The sequence below is a fragment of the Anguilla anguilla genome, chromosome 5 (assembly GCF_013347855.1).
Source record: "Anguilla anguilla isolate fAngAng1 chromosome 5, fAngAng1.pri, whole genome shotgun sequence".
NCBI classification, from domain to species: domain Eukaryota; kingdom Metazoa; phylum Chordata; class Actinopteri; order Anguilliformes; family Anguillidae; genus Anguilla; species Anguilla anguilla.
In genome coordinates this window covers 61,995,575-62,020,371 of record NC_049205.1, presented here as the reverse complement: position 1 = coordinate 62,020,371, position 24,797 = coordinate 61,995,575, and the positions used below count along the sequence as shown (strand labels likewise).

Here is a 24,797-nt window from a genome sequence, read left to right as displayed (position 1 = left end):
TTTTTTGCCCACGGAGACCGTGAAACACGAGTAAAAGCAGGGCTAGTTTTCAATGCTATTTTATTTATTTTTCTTTTGTACATGTAATGCGGTGGGCTTTTCCAGCAAACAGTCGACCCCTTTGTGGAGTAACAGCGTGCGGTGGGAGAGCTGCGTTCTGGCAGACGGTGACACAGGGCTCTGTGATAGGATAAGATGCCCAACGCGCTCCAAGCCAGCCATTATAAAGGACAACCCAACATGTGCTCAGCAGCCAGGACGATCAAACTGTAATAAAGGACTCCTGACCTGGACAGCTCCACTAGGACTAGCCCAAAATAAGGACCGCTGGAGCACGCAGAGCTCGGAGCGAAAGACACTGTTTAATGAACGGGGAGGGACGGACGTTTGGACGTCTACGGCGTCTTCCTCGGAGTGAACAGCTCCTCAGAGCCGGCGCTGTGTGTGTGTGTGTGTGTGTGTGTGATCTGTTCGCGTCGAAAGGCAAGCTCAGCCGAGGCGTACGAGCTGCCCAGCGAGAGAAAGAGCAGCGGCGTTCCGGAGTCGGACGTCCAGAGACGTCTCAGAAGGCCGAGGCCTCCGCTCTCATCTCTCCTGGTCCTTCCCCGGCCTTCCCTGCGTCAACACGACCCCTCGTCAAATCAACGGCTTTCGTTTTTAAAAAAAAAGAAGAAATGTCATACAAGCTGACAAATAATATTTGAAAAAAAGGGGAAAGCCAAGCGTGTGCGGTGAGGTCGGACGTGCGGGATCTCCAGCGTCCCGCACACACGCGTCGTTAACACACAGCCATCTGTGCTTACTGATGCACTTAGTGGGGCCACTTCCCTGGATGTCAAAGTGCTCTGATGCTCTGCGCACGGGAGATCGCGCGGCCTGCTGACACCTTCAGCGAGCGCGAGAATCCAGATATCACTTCTGCTCCTGCATTCTCTCTCTCTCTCTCTCTCTGAAACGCGCGCTGAAGGAGCCACACGCCGTTTCATAAACAGAGGAGACGCATGAGCCCAGAAGAGAGCGCGCCGTGTAGCCACTGACATCACTAAAGGCCTATTTCAGAAAGAAATAGCGCTCCTTTTTACCGACACCACATTCCAAAACTTCCCCCACCTCACCGCACGAACACTTCAATCCAGAACAACCCATGTTAGACATTCCCTAACTGGCTGGTGGGTATATTTCAGAGTAACCTAACTTCTCTCAAACGCACGGTTGTTAAACTCACCAGTCTTCTGAGGACCAATCACCATGAACTTGGGGAGCCGGTCACACGTCTTCTCCTTGGACCAGATGTCCTTGTGCCTCTTGTCATCGCAAGGGTTCTGCAGACAAAACAGTGTGATCACAATGAAGCACGGAAACCGTCACCTTATTCACCAGAACAGAAACACAGATAACGTGCACGCACGCACACACACACACCCCTCACACACACACACCCACCCCCCTACACACCCACCCACCCCATCACACACACACACCCTCCATACACACATGCACGCACACCCCCCCCACACACACCCCTCTCACACACACACCCACCCCATCACACACACACACCCTCCATACACACATGCACGCACACCCCCCCCCCCACACCCCTCTCACACACACACCCACCCCATCACACACACACACCCTCCACACACATACACACACCACCCCCACACCCCCTCCACACTCTCTCACACACACACACACCCACCCCATCACACACACCCCTCACACACACACCCACCCCATCACACACACACACCCTCCACACACACACCACCCCCACACCCCCTCCACACACACTCTCTCACACACACACACACACACACCCCCTCCACACACACACACACACCACCCCCACACCCCCTCCACACTCTCTCTCACACACACACACACACACACACACCCTCCACACACACACACACCACCCCCACACCCCCTCCACACTCACTCTCTCACACACACACACACACACACACACACACCTGCCACAGTGGGTTCCTCTGCTCGGGGAACAGCTGGAAGTACTTGTGTGCCAGAAGCAGAGGAGGCAGGGTGTGCAGCCTCAGGTTGGTCCAGCACTGCACAAAGCTGGCCAGGTTCACAAAGGTGTACAGGCCCAGCCGGTCGTTCCCGTAGTTAGACAAATGGGTCATAAAGATGCTTATCTGCACATGAAGAACGGTGGAGAGAGAGAGAGGGAGGGAGAGAAAGACAGGAGAAAGAGGGACAGAGAGAGAGAGAGAGAGAGAGAAAGGCAGGAGACAGAGGGACAGAGAGAGGAGGGAGGGGCAGAGAGAGAGAGAGAGAGAGAGAGAAAGGCAGGAGACAGAGGGACAGAGAGAGGAGGGAGGGGCAGAGAGAGAGAGAGAGATTGTTTAGACACAGCACAAAAGAACATTACACATGCCCCCATTAGATGGCAGTAGAGTTCCTGGACAATTGCAATTACTCTTCCGTCAGACATTGGAAAATTAATGAACAATTTTTCAATCTTTCTTTCCTTTATCCTGCTAAGGAGGAGGAATGTGAAAGGTGCAATTACATGTTGTTTTGGTATTATACTGTTAAAACACAAAGCTATCCATACAAGGCTCTCAAAATGCTAAAAGAAGGACATACTGTAGCCATCTGAAGTATCTTACCCTACAGAATTGTCTTCAGTGCAGAATATAGGATGGATTGTTTAATTGTTATTGGGGCTTTCAAGCTTGAGAAAATGGAATCAAACTGCGCACTTAAGTGTGTGCATGTGCGCACATGTATGAGTACGTGTGTGTGAGTGCGTATATCTGTGCATGTGTGTGTGCTCCAGTGCATGTGTATGTGTGTGTGTGAGTACCGGTGTGTGTGTGTGTGTGTGTGAGTGTATCTGTGTATGTGTTTGTGCTCCAGTGCATGTGTATCTGTGTGTGTGTGTGTGTGTGTGAGTACCTGTGTGTGTGTGAGTGTGTCTGCTTGAGTGTATGTGCACGCGTGTGAGTGTATGTGTGTGTGTGTGCGCGTGAGTGTGTGTGTATCTGTGTGTGTGTGTGTATATCTTTGTGTGAGAGTGTGTGTATCTGTGTGTCTGCTTGAGTGTGTGTGTTCACGTGTGTGAGAGTGTGTATGTGTATCTGTGTGTGTGTGTGCGTGACTGTATGTGTATCTGTGTGTGTGTGTCTGTGTGTGTATCTGTGTGTGTGTGAGCTCCAGTGCACGTGTATCTGTGTGTGGGTGTGTGTGTGTATGTGTGTGTGTGTGTGTGTGTGTGTGTGTGTGTGTGTGAGAGAGTGTGTGTGTGTGAGAGAGTGTGTATCTGTGTGTGTGTGTCTGTGTGTGTGTGTGTGTGTGTGTGTCTGTGTGTGTCGGGACATTGTTGTAAAACAAAGGTCACGGTTAACACACCCAGCTGCAGAATTATTTCCCCCTAAATTCGGCTCTCAGTGCAGAATTAAACCGCACAGGCTGTTTTCATGTTTTCATAAGCTTTTATTGCGGAGCGATATGAAACACCAATTCATAAATATCACAGCAGCGTTCGGCTAGCAGACGAGAAGATGATGGATGTTGCAGAAAAATGAAACAGCAGACAATAATGGCTTTCAGGAGACGGCGATATGCATTCAGGATACACTCAACAGCTTGGTTCAGACACTACAAATGATACTGCTTCTCCACAAAATGCCCCGTTCACAATTAGCCTTATCACTTACTAGCGTAGATAATGAATGCACTACATTTGAGAGAAGTTTGACCCTTCTGATTTTTTTAAGTGATAAGGAGACACGCCCCCGTATGGATTTTTCCGGCAACTCAACGAGGGGCGAGTTTGAAAAGCCTTGTAGTGCGTTCGTTTCTCTTCTTCGCGTCCTTTAGCCTCGACAAAAACACAAACTTTTCCCGTTTTTCTTTGTTCGTATTTTTTTCAGGTCAACAAAAGAGACGGAGAAAAAAAAAAATCACAGAAAAAAAAACAGCAGCTTAGCTTTTGATTGGCTGTTGACACAACCCTCGCTGCGGCGAACCGGCACGCGTGTGAGGCATGCAGTCTGACACACGGGGCCAGGGCCGTGTTTGGAGAGGGGGATCGGGAGGTGTGGAGGAGCGACAGATCTGACAGACGGGGTGATGGATGAGAGCGGAGGGGGGTGAGGGGAGAGGGGAGAGGGGATGGGGGAGGGGGGAGAAGGGGGGGGAGAATAGACTCATTCAGAGAGGAGAAGACAGGAGGGAAAGATAGAACAGCCTCAGTTAGAGGAGAAGAGAGGAGGGAAAGAAAGGAGGAGGAGAGGAGAATTGAGGAGGGAAAGATAGAAGGAGGAGAGAAGAGGAGAAGAGGAGGGAAAGATAAGGGTCTCAATCAGAGTAGAGGAGAGGAGAGGAGGAGGGGGAAAGATGAGAGGAGGGGAAGATGGAGGGGATTCAGCCAGAGGATAGGAGATGGAGGAGGGCGTAGCCCAAGCCTTCTGAAGGTGCGCAAGACAGGAGCTCATGGGGAGGGGGGTGTGGCCAGAGCTCTGAGCGTCAGCCAATCGGGAGCAGCGATGCGGCGGCAGCAATGTCACAGGGCGTGTCTCACCAAGGCAGGGCCTGACGCCCATGCCGTCACCATGGCGCTCACCCCAACACTTATTAACCCCATCAGTGCCAGAACCGCGTTCCCAAAGCGCTGCTTCACAAACCCGCCATCGGTTCCAAAGATGGCGGCCGCTGCCGCCAGCAGAGCACAGGATATGCCAGCGTTTACTTTTAAGGGAATTAAAGGATCGTTCGCTGGCTTGTAGTTGGCGGAGCGCTGGCGAAGAACGCTTCGATCACAATCGGGGTGTTCTCAGCGCATAATCCCCCATCTTTAATCGCCGCTGTTTTGCAACAGCCGGAAATATTTACTGGGTTTAAAAAAAAGCACTCATGAGATCTGAAATCAATCTGAACAATTTCATTCTGAAGGCAGTTGGGAGAATTATCTTTGACTTCTCTGGAAAAAAAAGCAGAGATTGTGTCAGCTAAATTTAACTACACATCGATTTAAAATTTCCAAACTTGGCACAGGCACAGAACTTAATCAGCAATACTATTCTTATTATCTGTATTGATACACCTTTTATCAAGGTAGTCTTATGACACACCTTCTCAATATGCCGACGTATTATTGTAAAAGGCACTGGATTAACTTCAATCTGCAACATTACAATGGCTTTGCTATCACTGCAGTCACTTACCGATGTCATCACTCGATTAACCACACACGGCTTTGTAAGAGTGATACGATATCAAAAGGCCACTCAAATTATATTTGAAACACCTCGTAAATTGCTTTCCATTTTCATCAAAGGAGAGCATCAGACATCAGATTATGAGAGGCGGTCAGGTTATAACGAACCGTGTTCAAACTAATCACCTTTAAATGACCGGGGCGGTACAAAAGATTCCTTCAACTGAGTCCGTAATGTGGCACGGACCGAAACGGTTCATGACCCGTTCCCTTGTCCCCCCCCCCCCCGCAGCCCGCCCCCCAGCCCCGCCGCTAATTTTCTCGGCACTTATTATTACACATAATTCTATTTCCATCTGGAGACCTGAATCACTAAACAAACTGTTGTATGGCTTGGCAGTGCCGGCACATGCAATCGGTTTGCAGACCGCGAATGGCTCGCTCCGCCTCCACCACTTGTTCTTTTAAATTCCGGAGTTTTGACCCAATCAAATTCCACCCCAGTCCCCTTGCAGACTGACATCAAAGGAAAAACGCCTTTCCATGACAACCGCCTTGCTCCAGATTAGACACAGCGTTAGAAAGGTGAACAGGCCTGGTTTTCTTTTTATTAGAGTGGCAAGTCACTTTATATTGGAAAAAGAAAGAATGAAAGAAGTGTCTTTGAGCGCCTCATGAAAAGAGCCTTTGTTTTAGAAGGGTATCCGAGCCTCAGTAATTGTGTTGGTTGTTCGGGGGGGAGAGGGGGAGAGAGAGAGAGAGAGAGAGAGAGACAGTATCAAATGACTGCTGAATCTGGATTTAAATAAGGGACAGGCGGAGCTACAAAGAGATCTCTCCCTGTGAAGATTACACTCGGTTTTAAAATAGCTAGATGTGTCAGCCTGACAGCTGTCAACCGCAAAGACATCTCTCACATCAGCTGGAGGGGAGCCAAATAAATAACTTGGCGGTCTGTTTTCTCCCCCGAACCCCCCCCCCCCCCCCCCTCCCGCCGCCACGTCGAGGCACTGCAGTCAGGGACCCGGGGATCCACAGCGCAGCGCCACGTCCAAGCGCCGATTTCACAGCTTGCCGAAGCCAAGAGACGGGCCTATGGGAGCGGACGGGCCGACGCTAGCGCGCGGAGTTGGAAGCGGCGGAACAATTAGCGAAGCTGCTCATTTGGAGAGCCGCTACGCCTTGGCATCGGCAATAATGCGGGGGGGGGGGGGGGGGGGGTTTCGCTCAGTCTTTAGAACGATCTAGAACGGGGGGGGGGGGGTCTCTGGCCCCGGGGTTGTTAATTATAGAGAGCTGGAGATCCTGCAACAGCCTCCAGAAGCAAGGCTAGGCCCAAAATCAGCCCTGAATAAGGGAGAATGTGCGGGTCACCTGTGAACATGTAATTACATCCTGGTTAACCTGGTTAGATTCTCCTTAAACAAAATCAGCAACAATCTGTACACTGGAACAGGGCCTTCACAGATACCAGACCACGGGGCCCATCCACACACTGGAACAGAGCCTTAACAGATACCAGACCATGGGGCCCCATCCACACACTGGAACAGGGCCTTAACAGATACCAGACCACGGGGCCCATCCACACACTGGAACAGAGCCTTAACAGATACCAGACCATGGGGCCCATCCACACACTGGAACAGAGCCTTAACAGATACCAGACCATGGGGCCCATCCACACACTGGAACACAGCCTTAACAGATACCAGACCATGGGGCCCATCCACACACTGGAACAGAGCCTTAACAGATACCAGATCATGGGGCCCATCCACACACTGGAACACAGCCTTAACAGATACCAGACCATGGGGCCCATCCACACACTGGAACAGAGCCTTAACAGATACCAGACCATGGGGCCCATCCACACACTGGAACAGAGCCTTAACAGATACCAGACCACGGGGCCCATCCACACACTGGAACAGAGCCTTAACAGATAACAGACCATGGGGTCCATCCACACACTGGAACAGTGCCTTAACAGATACCAGACCACGGGGCCCATCCACACACTGGAACAGAGCCTTAACAGATACCAGACCACGGGGCCCATCCACACACTGGAACACAGCCTTAACAGATACCAGACCATGGGACCCATCCACACACTGGAACAGGGCCTTAACAGATACCAGACCACGGGGCCCATCCACACACTGGAACAGTGCCTTAACAGATACCAGACCATGGGGCCCATCCACACACTGGAACACAGCCTTAACAGATACCAGACCACGCGGCCCATCCCCACACTGGAACAGAGCCTTAACAGATACCAGACCATGGGACCCATCCACACACTGGAACACAGCCTTAACAGATACCAGACCATGGGACCCATCCACACACTGGAACACAGCCTTAACAGATACCAGACCATGGGGCCCATCCACACACTGGAACAGAGCCTTAACAGATACCAGACCACGGGGCCCATCCACACACTGCAATACTGCCGTCTGTGAAAATTTCACCTGAATTATTCAGCCCATGCAGACCCAGTTCCTCCGCTGGCATTTGAGATAAATTTTATTTGTCAAGGATTTTGGCCCAGCTGCCAGCCGCTCATTAACCATTTTTCCAGGTGACAGTACCAGTTATTATCTCTGAGCGTCTACCTGCCCAACGCCAACGACAACAACAACAACAAAAACAATAGCGCTGATCTCGCTTTCAAAGGCCCTCTCGCTTCACGCCAGTCTCTCTCCTTCTCCGTTATGATTAAAGCCCTTCAACAAATTGCGCTCTCCTCTTCTCCCCCGGTTCAGCGGAAATATATATTTTGATGTAATTTGAGCATGTTTATGAGGAGTGGAGCTGAAATCACATTTACCTCGTCCGGCCGCTGGCAGATGTAGCAGAAAATGTCAGCAGGTTTTCTTTCTTTTTTTTTTCGGGGGGAGATAATGACTGGCAGCTTCGTGAGGCTCCAGTCATCGGCAGTAAAAGCACCAATCGCGCGGCCTGGCGGCTTTCTGAAGGCTGTGGCCGAGTGTGCGTTTGACGATGGCGCAGTGATTTATCCCCACGCCCCCCTCCGCCTGCGCCCCATCCCCCCCCCCACCCCTGGGGTGGATGCAGGCGGCCCTGAATATTTATTTTGTGAGCGGCACAATGTTCTTTTCACAGTACCTTTTGCCAAAAGTGACAAATAACACCGTTTTCTCGTTTTAGTGTTTTCGATAGCAAGAGATCAATCAATACATCCATAAAAATAAAAATCAGGCACTAAATTTCAAACTGATAAACAAAGCAGGTGTGCGAGTGATTTGGAGAGGGACGCGATTTTGGATGCCTGAGCTCTGTACTCTGTGCTCCAGCACGTTCGGAAATTAAATGAACCCATGAATGAGGTTAAAGTCCAGCCTGGCAGCTTTCATCGAAGTGTAGCTACATCCACATCGGCTGGTCCGTGTAGGAACTACAGCCCTTCTACACACAGCCCCCCCCAGTTTAAGGGAGAAGAAATAAGTGGCCAGTTGGCTGCTCAGCTGTCTCTTGGCCAGCTCTGTGTCTTTGCATCATCAGTTCACGCACAAGGAAGCTAACAAAAGGTCTAGGAGTGGCAATTGGAGTCTGTTGTCGTTACATTACATTCGGTCTATGGGTAGGACACTGCCCTTGTACCCTTGAGCAAGCAACCTACCCGTAACCTGCATTGCATCAGTACATACCCAGCTGTATAAATGGATGCAATGCAAATGCTGCGATAAAAGTCGCTCTGGATAAGAGCAACTGCTAAATGCCTGTAATGTAATGCATTCGTTTCCCCCTCCTTTTTCTCGCTGATCATGCTCACACTGCAACACTCGTTCCTCAGCTGCCAGTCTGGGGGGGGCAGAGCCGAGGCCTCTGCCAGAGAGCGAGACGCCCCCACCCGCGGCGTCGGGCACGCCGGCCTCACGCAGACCTGACGCGTGGGCGTACGACACCGCGCGTGCAGCTCGACAGGCGAGCCCCGCGAGCACCCGCTCGACCAGCAGGGGTCGCCAGAGCGCGTCGAGACGACGTCACCCCTGCCAGCCCGTCCCTGGGCGATGAGAGAGCTGACAGCACATCGCCCTGCGGGGGGCGCCTCCTGCTGTGGACGGCGGGATAGCGGCTTAGCGGGAAGAGCATCCCAGCAGCCCCTTGAGTCACGTTCTTATCGTCAAAAATACATATTTAAATAAACAAAATAAAACTCAGCTGAGAAGCTGACGCTAGCGTACCTCGGCTATGTAGCCCGTCTCAGAGTCTGGTTAGCGGTTTCACTGCAGTTAGCCTGGCTGTGTGCGCAGTATGAACAGAGAGCTGCTAGTCTGCTGTCTTTAGGAGTACAGAAAAGCATCGTGGGTAAAGGGGCCAGAACAAAAGGCCGTGGGGGGAGGGGGGGGGGGTGCAGGGCACGACACGCCCGCGCTTCGAGCGCATTCGGAGGAGCCTTTCGTCGGCCGCCATCGCTCTCAGACGCTTTCATGTCCAGCGGCTTTCATGCGCCATCTCTCCGTGGCGGGAAGTCGCCCCGCGTGACCCGACCGGCTCCCGCCAGATGCGCTGCATTAGCGGCGGCTTCCAGGTCGCTAACATACACCCGGTCTCGTTCAATAAGAAAGAGCGCGGTCTCAGTTCTGTGAAGGCAACTCTTTCACAGCTTCCACTTCAAAGCGAAGACCTGGAGACGATCGGCCAGCCGAAAAGGACTCGTCTGCTACAAACAGGACGAAAGCGAAACGCGGTGCGAAGAAAAAAAGGAGGAAAATAAATAAATGAAATAATCAGAAAACCTATAGAGATGAAGAGAGAGAGACGGCGCCCTTCATCCTAGGTTAGCGGACGATCGGGAAAAAGGCCTCGTCTATAATTGATTTCCTGTCCCTGACCCTGACGATATTCATAACTCCGTGCCGGCGAGAAAAGAAAGAAAGAAAGAAAGTAAAGAAAAAAAAACAAAACAAGCCAGCCAGCCTCTGGTGTTAGCACGCAGTGCTGTGGAGGAACTACCCTCCATTGTGCAGAAGGACCTTTATCTCCTGCGTTATTGTGTGCTCTCTGCTATACATCCTTCAGATAAAATCTCATTTTCTCCACCCCCCCCCCCCACCCCCACACACACAGCACGCAGCACTGCATCACAACCGCCCACCCCCCCGCACCCACGACACGCTACACACACACACGTATCTATTCACTTACTTAGTCTATGATTTATTTGGTGCCGGCCAAACGTACGAACATAAGAATAAAAACCGAATTCTGTCCTCGACACGGGGGCCAGTGACTTCATCCACCTTTGTAAAGACGCCCCCACCCTTTTCATACAGACCGCACAGAATGAAAATTTACAACCGATTTTATTAACTGCCGTGTAATTAAAACCATAGATTACATTTTCTCCCCCCGAAGAATAAAAAAAAAAATTTTTTTTAAATCAATGTTTTCATTTAAAGGTTTTTAGTGTCGGCTAAAACTATATTGGATTTATTAAGAGAACGGATTCAGTTATGAACGTGCCGGTTATGAATTGGCCAAAATGAAATAACATTTGGGCTACTTACACCATCCAGAGCACATTATCTCCGTCTCTCTCCAAACCGCATTTCTATTTCTACAAGCATTCCCAGGCCTTCTCTTTTTCCCTTTATTTTTAATTAAAACCATATCTTCGTAATAACTGCTTTCATAACAACAAACAAACAAAATAAGCTACACCTTTTTTTCTTCCCCCCCTTGCTGGCGTACGGTACCTTCCCAGTATTATCATTTCAAACGTTAAAAAAAAAATAAAAAATTCAAACAAATGAATAAATAAGCCCTCACCAATGGAATGTATGTGCTAATGTTTCATTTGCTTAAAGGTTAGTTTTATTCAGCATGGGGTAACAGCTTGAGAAAATGTTCAAAAGAACGCAACGTATTTCCCTGAGAGACATATTTAAGTTCACCGCCACTTCCTTATTTACCCGAACACTTTTACACTCAAATCAACCTCCTGATATCAAAATATTTACTCTGCTTTTAATTCAGGCGGGGTTGACAATATTCTAATACGCTTTAAATCAAACGGGCAACTACCTATCTAACTACAGTATATTTGCTATTTATAGCACGTACAGTAGTGGCTGCGGGCTTCGTCATAAAAAAAAAGATTGCTGTTCCCTGAAGTTTCAGCAAATTTTCAGGCAGTTCTTGGAAATTAAACGTATTAAATGTTTATATATCCAGGCACAGTTCAGACAAGCAAGTTTGCTGTTGTATACCATCCTGTCCCTTGCACTAACTATACAATCTTTAATAAATCTTTGACTTATAATTTTAAGGTATGGTACTCAGAAGCGACCCGAATGCCTCGTTACAGACGTGAAAAATACCTCACGAATCTGACTGCGTGCCGTTTAGCTTCGTTCATTTCTAATGGCCTGAACCGAATCTCTCCCCTCCTGCTTTTTGGCGACTCAGCAGTTCTTGCGGCAGACCCTTTTGCCAGAACGCGCTCGCACGCTGAAACGGCCTATTAGCTTCCTGGACGGGTCCGGCGCAGGCGCCGGGAACACTTCGCCGCGCCGACATTCGCGCCATCTGCCCGGCCTCGTCGCCGTCAGGGGCGATTAGCTCAGCGCGCCCGCGCTACGTAAACATTACCGCGATCCGAAGCAGCACCTGTTCCAAACAAGCGCGATATTAACGGCATCCCGCCAGGTGGCCGCGGAACGTTGTACCGACTTCGACGAGCAACGTAAAGGACGTCCCGAAACCACGCTCAGGTGGTTGCGCTAATGCCCCCTCCAGCGCTAGCCCAACTCGAGCGGACGCTCAGAAATACCCTCGCCAAAATGTCCAGACTTCAGGAAGCGCTCTGTGGCGCCATTTCTGTGGCACGACCACAGTCCCCCCGCCTGGGCGATCTTTACATTTCCCAGAAGGCCGTGAGCGGCTTATTAACTGGACACCGGCTCCTCGTTCTCCCTCTAATTGTTAATTAATCAGTCATTTGCGCAGTAGCCAACACCAACATAATCAGAAATACGCTTCTCGTGACATTTGCTATGATCACTGCTACTTGTTTTGATTGTTTGTTCACCTGTCAGGGCAGTGAGTCATCTTCGAATTGAGTTAAGCTCAATTAATTCAATTAGATTAAATTCAAATAAAGCTCTCAGAATTAAACCGGTTCTCTTCTGAAGTATCTGTCGTGTGGTTATGTAATTATGGCAGTTCACCCCCACTGATGTCATTTAATTTCCAACCAGCAGTAAGAACTAATCCCAGAAAATCCTCGCATAGTGAACAGAACCAGCCAAATATTCCAGTGCTACAATGAACAAACAACAAAAAAAAAAACCACACCAGGATTTCCTTCTTATATTAAAATACTGGGCATGCACTGAGAATGACAAATCTTACTCTGTGAGCACTTTCCTGAAATATTAAACAAGCTTTAAACAAAACAATGACCTTAAGAACTAGCTCAAAAGCTAGATAGCGAGCCAGTTCAGTTCCTTGGTTGTGTAAGAAAGTGTGACAGTGCAGGTTATTTAACGCACTCAGTCTTTCTGAAGAAACGGGCAAACGTTGCATTAAATGCCCGGCCCCCAGCTTCAACCCCACGAAGGAGTTCTGCTCTTCAGAGCACCGCCTCGGAAAATAAACACACCGCATAACAGAACGGTGATGCCAAGATCACACCGGCTTTCAGTCAGAACACCCGAAGCAGGCATCCCGTCGCTGGGTTAATTAAAAGCCAGGCGGAGCCTCTGACAAAGACAAAGTAACCCAGCGCCCAAATTTCCACACACGGGCTCCGCTGCTACTGTAGCAATCCCCCCCCCCCCGCCCCCCCCCCCCCACCCACCCGGCAGACGTAGCCTTGTATCCGCGGGCCGATTAATTTTAACCAGATCCCCGAGAACCGGGAGGATCAGTACGGGCCCCCAAACACATTTATTTACACTGTTTACACGTCTGCCAGAGGAGAGCTGGGGTCACGTGACACCACCCCACGCCCCCCCTCCTCTTTTTCTTTTTTTTGGCCGACTAATTTTGGCACCGTGAACAGAGAGAGATTATAATTTGGTCCTTGTCTACCTATTCTATCTGATGGGTCTCCAGACGGCATTCCGTGGCTCTCCGGCCAGCTGTTCCTTCCTGGAGCCGGTTCAAGACCTGCCAGAATAATAAAGAATGTTCCGGGGCCTTCCTGCGAAACGTCAGCAGGGCCTGACTACAGATCAACATCCGTCCACTAAATATTTTACATCTTGAAACCAGGAAGGGGTTGCGGGGGGCAGTAACCATCTTGGGGGTTTGGGGGGGGGGGGGGTTCCAAACGAAGGGGAAAAAAATGGGTGAACAGATCGCTATCCTTCCCACTAGGTGAATGTTCTCTTTCGTTTCTAAAGCCAGGTGAAATCCCCCTGTTGTTAACCTCCCCCCTCCCACCCTACACAGAGGCACGAGCCGATCCTCCCACCCATATTTGAGCGACACCAGCACCAATTATGTGGAATACGGCAAGTGGTATTTATTTCACCATGACTGACATGAAATTTCCAGTATTTAGCGGGCGCTCCGATCCAGAGTGAGAGGGGGGTCGTCAAAGCTCAAACTGCTGACAGGTAAAGGGAACCCCCCCACCCCCCCGTCTCGTGTCCGCACACACAGCACATCTCCAGCACTGCAGCCCCTGACCCTCCCTCCCTCCCTCCCTCCCTCCCTTTCTCCCAACACGAAACCCTCCGGCCCTTTCAGATCCCACTTCCTCCAGTCTCCGCTCTCACCCTGACCTGCCTGCTCCGAACAGCGGAGCCGCGACACAGAGAGAGAGAGAGACGCTCTTAATCACCGCCCCCGTCCCGCGCCCGCAGGACCCCGGCTGAGGCGTAGTGACAGGCCCTCAGGCGGTCCCTTCCTTCCCGACCGCGGCGTTGGCCATCGCTCCGCTCGGCTCTGTAAGATTTCTGAAGCTCTCGGTAACGACTCTGAAATATGACCGGGCACGACGACAAAAGACTTTTGGGCCCGATTTACTAAGACCTTTAGGGCGAGCAGAACCTTTTAGCGCGCACACACACGAAACCAGTAACGCGAACGGTGATTGGTCAAGGTATTTGTTTTGCAACCAATCACGGGTTGTGTTATTAGCTTTTAGCGTGTGCTGAAAGGCTTTGAACGTGCTGAAGGTCTTAGTAAATCGGGCTCTTTGCGCACAAATGACAGCAGAAGGAACTGACGTGAAGTTTTCGATTCGGCACACGCTGGGTTGAAATAGCACTTGTGATAAAAAATTCACACGCATGCAGCAGAAATGATAAAGGACACTGAAAGGTACTAGCGGCTGCTTAGCTCGTGAAATCCTATTTAGAGAAAAAACAAGAATCCATCTCCATGTGTATATTAACTCCGAACGGGTGCTGAACGGTTTTCTCTTAGAGGCACAAATCGACATGCCGTACCGCGTCGTATTTCCACGCTGAATTACTGCCGCAGGGCGACTAATTGAACATTTGCAGCGTATACCGATGCATACACGTACCAAAGTGACACCATTCGCTTCTTCCTCATAGCAAAGTTTCTTTAATAGGGCTCCAACCATCACATCATTTACTGTGTAATTTGCAAAGAAAGGCCTATCCTTAGGCCTACTTTTTTTTTTTTGGTTTTTCAAAAAAACTATTTCAGATGAAGGTTATCTGTCTCACACAGTCTCTTTTATTTCCTGGCAAAATTCCACAGGAGCCTTGAGTTTTATAGAAAAAAAGAGTGAAGATAGGACTCAATGTTTCCATTACAAAGTACTTAACTCTAGATATATTTCTTTTTGATTGAAATTTTTATTGCTTCTTAACATAAGCTCACTTGCAGACTCTCAATGTGCCTGAAACGCTGTTTTTTTCCCGTTCCTTCTCCCTGGGATAATTGAAAATTGAACATCAATAGAGCAAATGATGCCAGTTAAATTTGTTCTGCCTCCTCCGGTAAACGTCTGCTCGGTCTTGCATTGGCCCCTGCCAACGCATCCTCCCCTCCTTCAGACCCGGGTATTCAGATTGCCGTTTTCTCGCAGACAGGAGGGCCATGTAGCTGTCAGAAACAATTATCATTTTATTCTGACGTTCGCATTTTTTTTTTTATGAATGCTACTCGGGCGTAAGTCAAACCTGCCAACGCATTTGAGAAAGAAAATAACGGTTAGAATAAAAATCGTTGTGGATTTAGCGAATGCTACACGCAAACGTACCCAGTCATTGAGGCTGTCCACGGCTGGCCAGATGGAACAGCAGCAGAGACGTTTTTTTAAAAAGGGCTATTTTAGCCAGGGAGGCGGGGCGCGGTTTAAACCGTTAGCAGCGCGTGTCACGTTAGCAGGACTTCACTCACCTCACGAGCCCGAGGACGTAAACGCGGGACAGCCCGCCTCTGCTGGCGGCGGGAAAACCGCAATAAGGGAAGCGCGAGAGCACTGCGAATCCCGACTTGCCAGAGAGATTCTGAACTCGCGCAAAACATCCAGCCTCTTTAATATCACTTCTGGTCCGTTTGCTTAATGCGTTCTCCCGTTTCTGCCAAAGAGACGGCATCAGCCCAAAAACTCCATTTGTGATGCGATTTAAATAATGAATCAACTGCATGTAAATTGCTTTCCCCCTCCCCACTCTGTAATCTCCACCGAGATTCATTGCGCACTCCTTCCATCCCCTCCCCCTTTTTTTGTTTTGTTTTCATTTCTTCGTTTGTTTTTTTTTTTTTTTTTTCCTGAGTGAGGGGCTTTGATAGGTCCCCCTCTCTCCTCCCCCCCCCCCCCCCCCCCCCCCCCCCCCCCATACAGAAACACAGCTAACGCAGAGGGAGATTTCTGCTGATATTCATGATTTATTTTATTTTTTTACCCCTCCAATAAGCAGTGGAGCTAGCGATGCTAAAGCATTAAATGTCATCCCTGATTCATTTATACAGCTCATTCCTGACAGGCGCACGAGAAGCCCCACCCTTCTCTGCGTGAGGCTGTGGCAGAGACTTATTTCAGTAGGGCTCAGCTCCACAACAACACTCTCACACTCACATACAGTATGGGGGCTGGCTGGCAGAGGAGGTGTGTGTGTGTGTGTGTGAGTGTGCGTGCGTGCGTGCGTGTGTGTGTGGGGGGGGGGGGGAGGATAGGTAGGGGGTGTCATTCCACTGAAGCCAGTAAAGTATTTGTAGAACACTATGACTCACACACCCCACCCCCCCCCCTCTTCAAAACAAATTAGAGCATAAGCCCGCTCTCCCTTCTCTCTAAACCCATGTGAGCCTTTTAATCGCGGTAGTATTATTCAGTCCATTCCTCTCTCTCTCCTTCTCTCTCTCTTTTGTTTCGCCTAAACTAAACAAACTCATAAATACACAAAGTAAGAGTGATAAATGGGCGCCCGTAGCGCACGGCGGAGTTTGAGCGTCTGTCAGCGCCGCTTCAGCTCATTTCCAGCGCGGCCCGCTGGGTTATTTACGAGGCCTGGACTCCGCCGCACTGATGGGCGCTAGCGTGGCGTCGTTTGCGCGCGGGGGGCAGCTGAGGTAAGCCCCCCCCCCCGCGCTGAGGTAAGGCCCCCCTCCGCCACCCGCCCACCCGCTGTCAGACAGCGACTGACTCGCGGCGCCCAGCAGGCCAAGCGTACGACCTCCGACCCGCCGCGCGGCTTGGTCTGGCGGGAATGAGATCGCGGCGTATCAGAACAGTCACCCTACAGCGTTCCGGAAAAAACCGACCTGTCCGGCCGACTCCCGTCTGTCCACAACAGTGACCCGGGTCCGAGAGAGAGGCCAGCAGTTACTGGAGCACGCTAACGTTCATCTGCCCGCTGTAACGATTCACCTGGGGTGAGACCCCCTTCCATTTCAGTTCCACCCTTCTCCGCTCCCCCCCTGGCCCAAATGCAATCCACCCCCACCCCTTGCCCAAAGGCAGTTCCCCCCCCCCCCCCCCCTCGCCTCATTCCCCCCCCCCGCCCCCCCCCCCCCGCCGTCCGGCTGCAGCTAGCTGAGCGACGGCCACCCCTATCGGATTTCCGCTTCAGCACAGACGTGCACATCGATCCCCGGGCTCTTTAATGTAAGAGCACACTGTTCAGGACCTGTCGATGTTGACCCCCCCTCACTCATCACTGTTGGGGGGGGGGGGGGGGGGGGGCATCTCATGCCAGTACCCAATCCCGTCACCTGGGCCCAGTCCCTGTAGGGGGCGCTCTACCACTCTCCTCCTCTCAGCAGCCGTCCTTCTGAGGAGTGGCCTGGAATGACGCCTTCAAACGGCTAGCGACGTCCAGTCAATTCTGCGCTTCAATATTTAAAGCTTCGCACCCGTTTCAGTAACTGTTTAATGTACGCCCCTGTGAAAGATCGAAGACAACCCTCACACTGCACCTTTCTTCAATGTTAGCTTCAATGCCAATCAATCGCTTGTTACACTTGGAGTTATCCCATTTATTTCCCCACAACTCCACATATTTACTGTGTGTTTCTTCACTCCGTGTTACTTACACTGACCTCTAGATAAGGCAAAAAAATATAAAAGCCAAATATTTAAGGAAACAGCATCTGTATGTCAAAGGTATGACTGTAAAATATGGTTTTAAAGATTTCAAAGGAAACACCGAAAGACTAAATTTCAGGAAAAAAAAACAACAAACCCCCTGACACAGAATAAACTGGGAATTTAACACAGAAGACCATTATATCATAGTACTGAACTAAGGGCTCGCAAACACATTCATGTGTGCTGAAAATAAAGACAGAGACAATGGGCTCCCTCTAGTCATTAATGTGTGATTACAGTTTTTTTTTTTGTAACATCATATTGTTCAAGTGGTTAAACTGAAAAGCCTGTTTAATGGTTTTTTTTATCAGCTGCTAAGGATAATGCAGTGGTGACACCTTAAAGTAGTCTGAACGAGAGAGGGCTAAAAAGCCCATTAGCATCCGCCAGCGCAACGGTAAGTTAACAGCGCAACGGTAAGTTAACAGCACACTTCAGCTCTTCCAGGGCGCGTGGAGGCGAGTCTTTTTCACACACACAGGCACCCGCGCGCCTGCTCACATTAATAATTAAAGCACTCCGGTTATGAGAGGCTTAATTGATTTTGAAATATCGTCAAGGAGAGACGCCAAGTCTTGGGACCAAAGAGAGGAAACGAGGGGAATGGATGATAAACACGGCCTGCTTAATCGAGTCTGGTGTAAGCACGGAGAGATCCGCCTCGCAGAGGGGCGTACATCTCTGACACAGCGTCACACAACATACAACATCACACCAAACACAACACACAACATCACACCAAACACAACACACAACATCATACCAAACACAACACCAAACACAACATCACACCAAACACAACATCATATCAAACACAGCGTCACACAACATCACACCAAACACAAAAAACAACATCACACCAAACACAACATCATATCAAACACAACATCACACAAAACACAACATCACACCAAACACAACATCATATCAAACACAACATCACACCAAACACAACATCACACAACATACAACATCACACCAAACACAAAAAACAACATCACACCAAACACAACATCATATCAAACACAACATCACACAAAACACAACATCACACCAAACACAACATCACGCAAAACACATCACACCAAACACATCACACAAAAAACAACATCACACAACATCACAGCAAACACATCACACATCATCACAGCAAACACATCATCACAGCAAACAGTACATTACACCAAACACAACATACACATCACACCAAACACAACATAAACAATATCACAGCAAACACAACATTACACCAAACACAACATCACAGCAAACACAATATCACACCAAACACAACATCACAGCAAACACAATATCACACCAAACACAACAACACACCAAACACAACATTGCACCCAACACAACATACACATCACACCAAACACAACATCACAGCAAACACAACATCACACCCAAACACAACATCATATCAAACACATCACACCAAACACAACATACACATCACACCAAACACAACAGCACACCAAACACATCTCACCGAACACAACATTTCACCAAACACAACATCACACCACATACATCATACCCAAACACATCATCACACCAAACATGTATGTTTGTTTCCGGGTAAGTGTGTGTCTGTGAATATGCGTGTGGGTCTGTATGTGTGTGTGTGTGTGTGTGGGCCTGTGAGTGAGTCTGTGTGTGTGTATGAAAGTGAGCCTGTGTGTGAGTCGTATTGTGTGTGTTTCTGTGTGTCAGGGTGGGTGTGTGTGTCATTATCTGTGTCTGGGTGTGTGTGTGTGTGTGTGTATGTGTGTGCATGCGTGCGGGTGCATGTGAGTGTGTGTGTGCATGCGTGCACATGTGAGTGTGTGTGTGCATGCGTGCACATGTGAGTGTGTGTGTGTATGTGTGTCTGTGCATGTTCAGCCTGTCCCTCTGCTGTCTATCATAAACAAATGCTGCAAGCTCTACTCTCAAAGCTGCAGAATAGCGTTCCGCTTGTTAGTGGAATATTGAAATGAAACAGTCCCCTTCGGCTACCTAAACGCCTTCAATGTGCAGTGAACATATGTGAAATGAACCAGCTCGCACTGCTACCACCATCCTGTGTGTGAAATGCCAAGCTCACCAGAAGTCTGCCTGGTTGTTAATGTTTTTTTCAGCTCTGAAGAAACATTCTCTCACTAATTAAACACACGATCATTTAGTAATACGGCATCCATAAAATCATTTGCCGAATTAAAAAAAACAAAAAAAAAAAAACAATACTCGCGGCGATCATAAAAGTTATATTAATTTGGTATTCATGCATTTAATTTTCATGTATTTAGCACAAACGACTGTTTAGACAAGACAGTTTAGACATATTTTACAACTCTTTCATAGAACATTTAATTTACTGCCGAAGATACAAGGACATTTTTAATTGCGAGAACTCCAATATTATGTCTTGACAGGGTAGCTGGTTTTACACATTTAAAGATAGCAATAAGTATGCAAACAAATATGAATATTTAAAAATACCAATCTGAATTGCAAATAAGTTGGACTTAAAGAAAAAAATACTTGCAATATTTAATTTATTATCACCTCAAACAGACACAAGAGCTCTCCATCACACGACAACCAGGTTGTGTAGCAATAAAAGTGTCTTTGTGTCTTTTGGTGGTTTGCAGGCCCTGAACATTTGCCGCCATTTTGTTTCAATCAGAGGTTTCTGCTCTGATTGTTCCATGAAGGTTAGCTTTTCCTTGAAGGAAGCAGCAGCGAGCACTTCAGCAAAAACCTCCGCCATTTCCAGAGGATGACTTTAACACTTGCTTTGGGACCTATTCGTCTTCACCAAGCATCAACCCAAATGAGCTTAACGGTTTTCATGAGAAAAAAGGAAATGTATTTAAAAATGTAGTGAATGTGAAATAAGGGGGAATATTTTAGTACTCATTTCCCATGAGAGAAATCAAATTGGGCCTTCCTGTTTTCACTGACTCACTGCAAATCTGAATTTGTGCAGAGCAACATTTCGTTGAAACAACTAATAAAGAGTATTTTCCGAGGGAATATTCGATGTTTTATTGGCACTGTAGCTGCCTTAGCCACATTCACAAATGCATCAGAACTATACCCTTCCCCCCCACCCTATCGTTCAGGTAGTTATATTTCAACAAAATAATCATTAAAAAAATTAATCACAAATCTGAATCTGACAATCATTAAGTACACCCTTCTGTCATCCCCATAAATATATACTCCAGTCGAGGGGGTGTGCCAACAAAATAATTATGTGTGCATTGGCAGGGTTTTGGACTACATTCAGAATAGTTCATTGGCAGGGTCTTGGACGATATTCAATTAGAAATTTCCCGAGTGAGAAGACAGCCGAGAACGTGTTTCTTTAAGGCTGAGACACCATGGTCACGTGTATTTTAAGTGAGAAAAAACTGTGTGTGTAAAATGCCCTTATCTTACATACAATCCATCTATAAAGCTTGGTAATTTACTGACACAACTGAGGTTAAGCACCTTGCTCAAGGGAACAACCAGCAGCACCACAACTGGGAATCTAATCGAACTGACAGCTTTTAAGGTGCGAGGCCATGTTCCTAGCCTTTATGCTGCACCGCTGCCCAAAACAGAGCTGCCTAGTCCTTTGTACAGCACTGAAACACACATTTCAAACCAACAGAACCTGCTCCATCAAAACAACTACGCACACCTTGAAAGACTTTCATTTTCTGAGAGAGAGGAAAAAAGAGAGAGAGAGAGAGAGAGAGGGGGGGGGGGAAGAGAGAGCAGGGTGAAAGAGAAACGACTAAGAAACCGTGATTGAGTTTGTCAAAACCACAACAGTGCTGTCGGCAACAGTAACTAACGATCAGAGGGGAAAGAAGGATTTCGTGAAAGATCATTCTGGAGAAAGAGCCTGCGCGCGCACCCCCTCAGCCTGAAGGGCCGAGCCGCGAAACCCAGCTTCCCGGATCTCCGCGATTTCGGGGTGCAAACGGAACGCCAGGCTCCCGCGGTAAATATTTCATGAGGCGCCAGAGAGGCGTGCATCTGGAGGCGTCGCAGACCAGACCCCCTCCGAACCAATCAAAGCGCAGCAGGCGGGCCATCTGAGGACCGTCTTCAACGGGCTCTACGGTTTTCGGGTTTTTGGATCCGCAGGGGACGGGAGGCAGGGGGGGAGGCAGCAGGCCCCCTTTCCTTTTGGGAAGGGCACCGCTGAATCCAGGCTTGCCCCCGGCCTGATGGAGCCAGCAGGACACAAACACAGGGGCCAGGCGCTCGTTATATTGGTGCTCTGATGAGACACTGACAGATGACAGGAAGGAACAGTCTGGGGCTATAGATATATGTCCTCTTTTCTTCTCTCTCCTTCATTCTGACACCCACACACACACACAGGCGCACACAGCCACACACACACACAGCCGACCCAAACACACACACACATCCGCAAACAGCTACACACACACACACAGTCACACGCACACACATGCGCACACATCTTCCCTGAAATCCGACAGCACTATGACCTCACGTAAACCTTCATCAAGCAGTCAGTCAATCATCCCTGGCACATGCAAAGAATGTGGAATTATGGTCTGGCAGATTATAACTCCAAGCGAATCATAAAAATGAATGAAATGTTGTTGTTGAGAATGTAAACGGGTCAGTTCAGGTGCGCTGATGTTCAGGGACAGACTGAATAGATCACAGAGAGTTCGGCCCCCTGCTGGTCATAACCTTCATTTATAATAATGATACAAGGCATGTATTCACACAGCGTATTTATTTCTGATTCCCAGCCCTGGTCCTGGGGGGCCGCAGTGGCTGCTGGTTATATTGACAGGCGACACTTATTTGATCAATTACTGCAAATTATTATTACGCGTTAAACTCACCTCACCTGGTTTCTCGGATCTGAACTGGTTTACCGATTTCATCTCCAGGATGAGACCTAGCAGACCCCGTGACCGGAACGGGAATCAGGGTTGAGGACCGCGGGCTCATTCCAAACAGGAAGAGGAAGAGACGTTTTCATGAACCGATCCCTTTTGTTTTTTACACCTAAAACTCAATTCGCTCGGTTCGCGCTGGGAAACGTGGAACGCTACGACATCCCGTCAGATGTGTGCCTGCGAGCTTCAATTTCACAATGAAACCGACAGCTTAACAGGAATACGGGAAAGAGCCGCGCTTTCCGGCAAAACGAACGACAAGCTTAGGGCTCTGCGGCGCGCTCCAATAAGGATTTTGTTTGTGAGGGGGTAGGAAGACGGGGGAACAATCTCTTCGTTGGCATATTTGAGAAGTTCCATCTATGCAGGGCTTCAGAAACTCATTGTCATTGTATAACACGTAAAGGGCCTCAACATAATCGCGAATTTTAAAAAATGTACTTAGGAAAAAGTCCTTTAAAAGGACGAACAGCTTATAGAAGCTCACAAAAGAAATTATTCTCTCAAATCGGTAAAGACGTCCATATTTTGCCAGCGTTACGCATTTCAGACCAAGTTATTAAAAGGAGACTAGAAGCTTTGAGGAAACGTGCTAAAATTCAGTTACAAAAAATATCCCTTCTCCAGCCATTACAGATCATATATCCATCACAAAAGCACAGCAGTTTATCTACAATGCAAAAATTAAATAAATCCATCAGAGCAACAGTTATTAATCTTTTACAGTCTGAACAGTACCCCGGACAGATTTCATAAATATGCTGCCATTCAACAATTCCACAGGCTTCACAAGGCACATCTTGCCAGAGAAAAAATTGCATGCGTAAAACAGATGACCACTGATATATAATGGTAACCTACAAACCTACAAATTTGCGAAACTTTAACTTTTAGAGGATTTTTTCCCCCCCAAACTTTTCCAGAAGTAACTAAATTATTAACATTGTGTAAACTGACAATAATCTCATTGCATATTCCATATTTACGATTGTACTGAATAATTCACCAGTTATTCAAGTAATTCAAACGATTCCGTATTATACCCGAGTAAAGCTTCCTAATACTTCCTAAATTTGAAATGCTTGATATCAATCGTACATTCTGTATACCAGGCATTTATATGTATAGATTTGGTACAGTAAATTTAGATGATTGATTGATATGTAGATAGATGGATAGATGTTTAGTTCATTGCCACAGTTTGGTGCAGTCCAAAGACATTACAATTTTTTTGTAAATGTTATTTTTATTTTTAATATTTAATTATTAGCCTGTTCGTTAGTCTATTCTCAGCCTATTTGTGGAGACCCAAACTGTAACCCAGCCTTTGTTGAACAGCAACACCTTTTTATTAAAAAAAGAAATGATTCAGTAACACAACTTCATTTCCACATCCTGGCTTTCGTGATTCCACCTGAAATTCCTTCAGAGGTGTCCGCGCAGACCCCGACTCTAGTCCGCTCCCGCTTGTTTCCGTGCCGTAATAATCTCCATGGTAACAGAAATACTGGAAAGTCTGGACAAAGCTGATAAAATTCCTACAAAACACTCATCTCTACACACACCCTTAAGGTAACAACTGGGGGTTCTTAAAGAAGTGATCCTGTCATTTCGATTATTGCACGATAACTACTATAAATGAATAAGCTTCTACTGCTTTTCCAGACACCTTTATGGACACCAAAGACTCATTGTATTTTGCATATTATCCTTGTGTATTGAGTCTTGTAAACAAGTGGGACAGGTGGTAGCATATCACGCATTTGCTTTGAATATTGCAGGATTTGCCTTACACTGGACTTTTCCACACTGCCAGTTTCCAGAGTTATGAGCATATCAGTAACTGTTAAATGGAGAGTGCCAGTCAATGTCTTTACTATGACAGTGTTTCAGCCAAAGTAATAGCCTGTATTTAATCAACATCTGCCTTTATGACAAAAACCTGTATTTAATCAACATCTGTCTTCACGACAATGGCCTATATTCAAACAACATCTGTCTTAATGACAACAATCTGTATTCAAATCGACATTCTTCCTTATGACAACGATCTGAATTCAATCAACATTTTTTCTGATGACAACGACCAGTATTCAATAAACATTTGTCCTTAACA

The 24,797-nt window shown here is 48.0% G+C and overlaps 1 protein-coding gene across 1 annotated transcript in view; it reads right to left on the bottom strand.

Annotated features, from left to right (window-relative positions):
- ndst3 (N-deacetylase/N-sulfotransferase (heparan glucosaminyl) 3) overlaps positions 1 to 24,797 on the bottom strand; it is a 100,178-nt gene that overhangs the window by 14,762 nt on the left and 60,619 nt on the right. The window contains exons 6-7 of the mRNA XM_035416557.1: positions 1,980 to 2,162; positions 1,226 to 1,322 (exon numbers count right to left, since the gene is read on the bottom strand). Of these exons, the coding sequence (XP_035272448.1) occupies positions 1,226 to 1,322; positions 1,980 to 2,162 (280 nt within the window). The remainder of the gene's footprint in view (positions 1 to 1,225; positions 1,323 to 1,979; positions 2,163 to 24,797) is intronic.